This window comes from Cyrtonyx montezumae, unplaced genomic scaffold (assembly GCF_038088225.1).
Source record: "Cyrtonyx montezumae isolate F1298 unplaced genomic scaffold, pur_monq_1.0 scaffold_31, whole genome shotgun sequence".
NCBI lineage: Eukaryota > Metazoa > Chordata > Aves > Galliformes > Odontophoridae > Cyrtonyx > Cyrtonyx montezumae.
Genome location: NW_027072036.1, coordinates 433,939 through 442,074, shown reverse-complemented (window position 1 = coordinate 442,074; position 8,136 = coordinate 433,939). Strand labels below are relative to the sequence as shown.

Below are 8,136 nucleotides of genomic sequence, written 5' to 3'. Positions count from 1 at the left end.
AACGTGCAGGGCCACACTGTGCAGACAGAGCAGCCAACAGTACTGTGTGGTTTTCTGCTTCCCAAGAAGAAACACTGGGCAGAGAGCAGACAAGAGCAGAGCCTGCCTGGCAGTGCCTGGCCAAGCAGCATCCCATTGGCAATGGACGTTGCACTCAGACTCCATGTTTTAGTTGTGTTTTTAGTCCAAAAAAGGTTTAAGTGTCATTGAACACATTGGAACTTGAATGTGTTTATAGTTCCTTGGCTGGGACAGCCAGCAAAGAGGTCAGTGTTACTCTGCTGTGGGTATTTACATCAGCCTAGTCAGAAATGGGCTGAGAATTTGTTGTAACCTCTCCTCCTCTGCATCCTAACCAAGGTTGAGAAGTCAGGGAAGTTTTTTCCTTTTTAATAGGAACACTATCAAAGATTATTTTCTGTGATGTCTCCATGTCCCCTGGTCCTTTGGTCTCTTACATACGTGACTTTCTTGTTCATAGAAATTTGCAGCCCTCTGAACTCCGATACCAAATAGAGATGCATAATATACAAACATGTCTGAATCAAGAAATATCTCTTGGTGTCTCTGCTCTGTGTTGATCAACTCAGGTTTCCGAAACTGGAAGAAGAATTTCTCTGATGTCAGTGACTGAGGCAGCTTTCAAGCTCGGGATGGAGCCAGTGAGCAGACAGGATCCCTATCTGCAAGCAGTTGTGCGCACTGCAGCGTGCTGCAGAGCCCTGACACTCTTGCTACAGGCAAGTTCCTGAACCACAGGTGCTGCAGTGTCTGTTATTCTTTGTCCTGGCAAGGGACTCATCCCAATCTCCCTGTAGTAAGCTGCAAAAAGTACCATTTGGAGGGTTTGTTTTTTAAGAAAACATTGTTTTGTTTGTCTTCTACATCATTTTGCTCTGGGAATATCTTTTCTCTAGTTTTGTCTACTTTCCCTTGCATGTCAGCTGGGACAGGAATACCAAGTTCAGTAGGAAAGGACAGTTTGGTTTACCAGTACTGCAGAGGAACCTGGTGTGAGCATATGCAGTGAGATGTACCTGAGCAGGGAGCTGAGCTGCCTTTCTCTATCCAGTTCCATGGGGATTCATGTTGGATATTGTCAGAATTGTATTCAGTTCTGCTATAAATGCCCCAAACCACTATGTGTCCGTTTTCACAGTTTTATAGCAGGAAGTCCCATTAGCTTGTCTTCTGTGCTGCTCATGCCCTTTTTTGAAACCCAGAAATGCTCTTCCAGCCCGGTGCTCCCAATAGGAGGCAAGAGGACATCTTCTGTCCTCCAGTTCTCTCTCTTCCTCCTTCCAGGCCGTGTTTGACCTGCTGATCCCAGATCACACAGCGGATGCCTTCTCTCCACCTCGTCTGCCTGAACCTGGCGCATGTGACCTGCTGCTGGAGTGGCTGCTGGGTGGCCTGGCACACTGGGATGCAGAGCACTTCCTCTTCATCGCACAGTGGGGTTACCTCTATGAGCACAACTGTGCCTTCTTCCCACTTTACCCTTTGAGCTTGCGAGCTGTGGCTGATGGGGCTCTGTGGCCCCTGCAGCAGCTGCTGCGTTTGCGGAGCCGCCTGCTGCTGTCTGCTGTCCTCCTTAATTCTCTCTTTTCCGTGCTGGCAGCTGCTGCCCTGTACAAGCTGGGCTGTGCCGTGCTGCGGTGCCACAAGACAGCCTTCCTCGCTGCCCTTCTCTTTTGTATCAGCCCTGCCAACGTGTTTATGACAGCTGCTTACTCCGAGAGCATGTTCACCGTCCTGACCTTCAGTGCCATGTGGCAACTGGAGAAGGGGCAGAGCTGGCTCAGTGTGCTGCTCTTCTCCCTTGCCACTGGTGTGCGTGCCAATGGGCTTGTGAACACTGGTTTCTTTCTCTACTCTCGTAGTAAATCCTTTGCCCTCCAGCTCCAGGTGGGTTCAGGGTGGGTAAGGAAGCTTTCTCTGTTACAGAGGCAGCTCCTTGGTGTGGCATCTTCTGTGCTTCTGACGTGTGCTGGGATTTGTCTGCCTTTTGCTTTATTTCAGTATTATGCCTATGTTAGGTTTTGTGGCCCTGGCCTGGAGCTGGCTGTTCCTGAGCTGCTGCAGCAGCTGGCCTTGGACAAAGGCTATCGTCTGGTGCCTCCCAATGGGATTAAGCCCCCTTGGTGCTCCCAGCGGTTCCCTGTGGTCTATTCCTATATTCAAGATGTTTACTGGAATGTGGGCTTTCTGAGGTATTTTGAACTCAGACAAATACCAAATTTCTTGCTTGCTCTGCCTGTCACACTTCTGGGCTCGTGGGCTACCTGGACCTTCACTGTTGCAAATCCCCGGCACTGCCTGACTCTTGGACTAGAGAGAAGAAAGAAGGAACAAGAGGGTAAACCCAGATTTGGGTTTTGCTGCCCCGCTGTCTTTGTGTATGTTGTCCATGCTACAGCCCTGCTGGTGCTGGGGTTCTTCTGCATGCACGTTCAGGTAAGATGTTCATAGCAACACCCAGAAGTAATTTCTTGAAGGGAACACAGGTGGTTTGGTGATGGTCACAGTTGCAGGGCAGGCACAGGGCCGTGCAAACACACAGTTTTGCCTCTCGTGGTGCTGCTTTTGTGGTAGATTTCCAAAGCCTCATGTTGCTTCAGAGTTCCCAGAGTGCCTCTGAGGTGCCTCTCACTGTGGTGAGACCGCTGGGACTGAATCACATCTGTGGTGTACTCATGTCAGCTCACCGCTGCCCACCAGAGGACACAGATAACATCACATCCTGTCACGGGCTGAGCGCTAGGGATGGCAGGGCGTGGTCCAGAGCCTGTACTGGTCCCTTGAAAGTGCTTTAGGTGCTTCTTAGTGGCACTTAATGTTGGGAAAGAATAATAAAAAAATGAGATTCAGATCCCCCCAACAGCTGCTGTCAGAGTTCCCGAGTGGGACTGACAAGCATTGCTGGCAATCACCATGTTTGCCCAAAACCCGAGGAGCACCTGGCATCTTGCTGAAACTCCTCCAGAAAAATAGCGGGGCTGAGCTGAGGTGTTTTGTTTCAAGAGTAATAAATTCCAGCACTGTGAGGTGGGGCTGCGTTGCATTCCCTGGACCAGCAGTGGGGTGGAGGTGGCTGAGTTACTCTTTGCATCGCTTCTCGGGGTTGCTCAGTCAGACCCACAGCGATTCTTTGCCTGCTGCTTCCAGGTGCTGACCCGGTTCCTCGGCTCCTCCAGCCCCGTGTTGTACTGGTTCTCTGCCCACCTGCTCCGACATGAGGGCTGGCTGTGGAAGGAGGGGGCCGACAGGCAAAGCTCCAGCTCCTGCGGGAAGGGACCTGTGGGACACCCACTGCTCAGGTTACTGCTGAACTACCGCTCGATGACGCCCGTCGCACAGTGTGTCCTGGGGTACTTCGTGTCCTACTGGCTGCTGGGTCTGGTGCTGCACTGCAACTGCTTGCCTTGGACGTAGCGAGCGGCTGTGGCCGCGGGTTAGTACGGACTGCGAGGGGGCAGGAGGGCGGTCGGGACAGCGCGGCCCGAGGCTGTCGTGTACGGGTACGACGCGGTGCTGCCGCTCGGTGGTGATGGCGGGGCCGTCCCGTCCCCGTCCCCGGGGCCCTCGGCTCGGGGCATTGGCGCCGAGTGCCGTCTGCATTCAGCGGAGGTTTTCCTTTCCGCCCGGGGCCGCCGCTCTCCCGGGCGCAGCCGCGTACAGGGGGCGGGTGCCAGGAGCAGCTGCACGGGACGGCGGCGGCAGCGGAGGGGGGCGGTCCGAGGCGTCGGGCGGGCGGGTGTCCGTTCTGACCGCCCCTCCCTCCCGCCTGGTGGAAAGCGGTCGCCGACGAGTTGGTGGCGAAACTCCAGTGCCGCTCCGGCTGCAGAACGTCCCATTCCCCGCTCACTTTTCACTGCGGCGTCTCTGACGGCCGCGTCGGTATCTCGAGCGTGGCCCTGTATGTCCCGTGGACGTGGGGGCCGTGGATGCTGCTGAGTAGGCTGCTGCTGCTTCTCACAAAGGGATATACAGTGAGACAGCGACGCGGCAGTTTGGTGCAGAACCTGAGACTGCACAGCTTAGAGGTTGAGCTTCTCAGGAAAAGGTGTGGGGCCAAAGCCAGCGATTTCAGTGTAGAATTAGAACTCGGCGTTCCTCCTTGTTGCTGGTCTCATCCTGTTTGAAGGAGGGGGGTGGAAGAGGCAATGCCCCAAGCTGAAGAGGCTTTTGTAAAACACAGAAGTGCACCATGCAGCTCACATACCTGTAGTGCTCATCTTTATGGGTGTTCCTCGTTTCTAGTCATGGTATCATAGAATGGTTTGGGTTGGAAAGGACCTTTAAGATCCTGCAGTTCCAACCCCCTGCTGTCGGCAGGGGCATCTCCTACAGTCCAGGCTGCTCACAGACCCATCTACCTGTTCCAGAGTGGGGGTATCCACAGTGTCTCACCACCCTCACAGTAAAGAATTTATATCTAATATGTAGTCTAAATCTGCCCTCTATAAAGGGAGTTTAAAGTCCCTTCCCCTCATCCTGTTGCTATGTGCTCTTAAAAAAAGCCCCTTCTGAGCTTTCCTGTAAGGTACTGGAAGACTGTTTGAAGGGGGTATCCTTATCTTATGCTGTAAGGTATCTCTGGAGCCTTGTCCAGGCTGAAGAGCTCCAGCTCTCTCAGCCTTTTCCTGTAGGGGAGGTGCTCCAGCCCTCTGATCATTTTCGTGGCTCTCCTTTGGACCTACTCCAACAGCTTCGTGTTCTTGTAGAGAGGCAGAACCACCTCCCTGGCCCTGCTTGTCTCACTTTCATTAACTGGTGCCCCCAAATAGATCTCCTCAGGGCTGTTTCTAATGCCAGGAAAAAGTCATCTTTGCAGTGAAAGCAAACTCTGCAGCAGCTCAGAGAATCAGAGCTGAGAGGTGCCTGGCAGTGGAGAAAAGCTGCTTGTGGTCAAGGATAGTGTGAAGCTCGTGTCGCTTGATTTTGAAGCTGTTCAGTTAGTCCTTACTTGTCTTGGGTAGTTTGGGAAAGGAGTGGGTATAGTTGGTGCTCATGTATGAAGTGAGATTAGGTAGTGGGTTAAGTGAAAGCTTAAAGATCTGTTAATTGTTTATGGGCTGGTTTGGCCCAGTTCCGTGACGATTGGTGCGGGGGACCCATGGACCCACGCCCCAGGAAAGAGGAAGGGGGAAAGGGAAAAGGAAAAATGGAGATGGGCCTAGGAACAAAACAGCGACAACAATCTGAGGAGGAAAGCTAATTTACTAAATAAGATACCAGAAAGCAAAATAACACAATATAATACAATATAATTGGAATTAAAGCTAATAAATCAAATGAGCAAGAGAGAGTGTCTGATAAACGAAAAACCTCACACTTCAGTGTTGTAACTGTAAACGCCTTCAGTGTTTAACTGAAGGCGAGATGGCAGTGAGCACCCGCTGCTGGGTCGATCCCAAAGGAGAGAGAGCATCTCGTGACCACAGACAGTTTTTATCTTTCCCTCTGAGTGGAAAAAAGTAAAAATACAAAGCAACGTGAAGTCCTCTGGGCAATGTAGTTCTTCTCTTCTGAGACAGGTATACCCATAACTATCAATGATCCATGGAGCTGGAGCATTAACTTTTTAATTCCCAATACACTACATGATGTTATGATGTGGAATACCAATACCAAAAATCATAAAACCATGACATTCCACCCCTTATTCCACATCCCTGCATCGTGCTTGATATATATAGAGAGGAACAATGATTAACAGGCATTAAATACACACACACAACTTATGTACATGTATATACATGCAGTTACTGACTGCACTCTCCCAACATCAAATTCCCTTCTGATTCACACTGCACATCCCCATTCTTCTGCATCACCCACCAGGTAGACCCAGGTCCCTGAGCAAAGACAGTTCCCTGGAGAGGTTTGCCCTTTCCAGAAGCTGGAAGGACCCAAACCGCTTTTCCCAACATGTTCTTTACCCAGTACACTACATGATGTTATGATGTGGAATATCAATAATATAACAAAAATCATAAAACCATAACACATGTACTACAGGGACCTTATCTCCCTCTACAGTAGGTAGAGATCTGGATTGGGCAGGACCATCGCGACTGATGGATCCTCTGGTGTTGACCAACCAGGTGGCTTCTGACAAATGCTTCTCCCACTGCTTAAATGTTCCGCCTCCCATTGCCTCCAACATGGTTTTTAACAACCCATTGTACCTTTCAATTTTACCAGAAGCTGGTGCGTGATAGGGGATATGATAGATCCACTCGATGCCATGATCTTTGGCCCAAGTATCTACAAGAGAATTTTTGAAATGAGTCCCATTATTGGACTCAATTCTTTCTGGGTGCCATGTCGCCATAGGACTTGTTTCTTGAGCCCTAAGATGGTGTTTCGGGCGGTAGCATGGGGTACTGCATATGTTTCAAGCCACCCAGTGGTCGCCTCCACCATGGTGAGCACATAATGCTTACCACTGCGAGATCGTGGCAAGGTGATATAATCAACCTGCCACGCCTCCCCATATTTATACTTTTGCCGTCACCCTTCCCCCCAAAGAGATTTCATCCTCTTGGCTTGTTTAATTGTGGCACATGTATCACAGTCATGGATAACCTGTGCAATAGCATCCATAGTTAAGTCCACCCCTCGGTCTCTAGCCCATTTATATGTTGCATCTCTTCCTTGATGGCCCGAGGTCTCATGGGCCCATCAAGCTAAAAATAATTCACTCTTGTGTTGCCAGTCCAAGTCTGCTTGAGCCACCTTAACTTTGGCAGCTCGATCTACCTGATGGTTATTTTGTTGTTCTTCAGTTGCCCGGCTCTTAGGAACATGAGCATCTACATGGCGCACCTTTACAACCATATTCTTTATTCGGGCAGCAATATCTCTCCACAGTTCAGCAGCCCAAATAGGCTTACACCTTCGCTGCCAGTTATTTTGTTCTCATTGCTGTAACCACCCCCATAAAGCATTTGCCACCATCCATGAGTCAGTGTAAAGATAAAGCACTGGCCACCTCTCTCGTTCAGCAATATCTAAGGCCAGCTGGACAGCCTTTACCTCTGCAAATTGACTTGATTCTCCTTTTCCTTCAGTGGCCTCTGCAACTCGTCGTGTGGGGCTCCACACAGCAGATTTCCATCTGCGGTGCTTACCCATGATGAGACACGATCCATCAGTGAAGAGGGCATATGTCTTTTCATTGTCTGGTAGTTCATTATATGGTGGGGCCTCTTTGGCACGTGATACCTCCTCTGATGGTGTTGTTCCAAACTTTTTACCTTCAGGCCAGTCCATGATCACTTCTAGGATTCCTGGATGACTGAGGTTCCCCATCTGAGCTCGCTGTGTAATAAGCATAATCCACTTACTCCAAGTGGCATCAGTAGCATGATGGGTGGAGGGAACCTTTCCTTTGAACATCCAGTTCAGCACTGGCAGTCGAGGTGCCAGAAGGAGCTGTGTTTCAGTACTGATTACTTCGGAAGCAGCTCAAACCCCCTCGTACGCAGCTAAGATCTCCTTCTCAGTTGGAGTGTAGCGTTCCTCAGACCCCCTGTACGCCTGACTCCAGAATCCAAGGGGTCGGCCTCGGGTCTCTCCAGGAGCTCTTTGCCACAAACTCAGAGTGGGACCTTCCTTTCCAGCAGCAGTGTAGAGGATGTTCTTTACATCCTGTCCCGTCCGCACTGGCCCCAGGGCCACGGCACGGGCTATCTCCTGCTTAATTTGCTCAAAAGCCTGCTGCTGCTCAGGGCCCCACACAGAATGATTCTTTTTCCGCGTCACCCAATAGAGAGGGCTCACAATGAGACTGTAGTTTGGAACATGCATTCTCCAAAAGCCCACTACACCCAAAAAAGCTTGGGTCTCTGTCTTACTTGAGGGTGGAGACATGGCAGTGATTTTGTTAATCACATCTGTAGGGATGTGACGACGTCCATCTTGCCACTTGATACCTAGGAACTGAATTTCCTGTGCAGGCCCTTTCATTTTGCTTTGCGTAATGGCGAAGCCAGCTCACAGGAGGATCTGAATTATTCTCTCTCCTTTCTCAAAAACTTCCCCTGCTGTATTGCCCCACACAATGATATCATCAATGTATTGTAAGTGCTCAGGAGCACCACCCTGTTCCAATGCAGTTTGGACCAA

At 50.5% G+C, this 8,136-nt stretch overlaps 1 protein-coding gene across 1 annotated transcript; it reads left to right on the top strand.

Annotated features, from left to right (window-relative positions):
- PIGV (phosphatidylinositol glycan anchor biosynthesis class V) lies at window positions 1-3,488 on the top strand. The gene is made up of 3 exons (XM_065744357.1): window positions 1-740; window positions 1,306-2,457; window positions 3,169-3,488. Exons 1-3 carry the CDS (start codon window positions 621-623, stop codon window positions 3,433-3,435), a joined length of 1,539 nt encoding a protein of 512 aa, XP_065600429.1. The 5' UTR covers window positions 1-620; the 3' UTR covers window positions 3,436-3,488.
- Window positions 3,489-8,136: the final 4,648 nt, after the last annotated feature.

What these genes read in the sequence shown, in the direction of transcription:
- PIGV (XM_065744357.1), top strand. Translation starts at nt 621, where the DNA reads ATGTCAGTGACTGAGGCAGCTTTCAAGCTCGGGATGGAGCCAGTGAGC. An exon ending in CCCTGACACTCTTGCTACAG is followed by an intron (nt 741 to 1,305) that starts GCAAGTTCCTGA and finishes TCCTCCTTCCAG; the next exon opens with GCCGTGTTTGACCTGCTGAT. An exon ending in TCTTCTGCATGCACGTTCAG is followed by an intron (nt 2,458 to 3,168) that starts GTAAGATGTTCA and finishes TGCTGCTTCCAG; the next exon opens with GTGCTGACCCGGTTCCTCGG.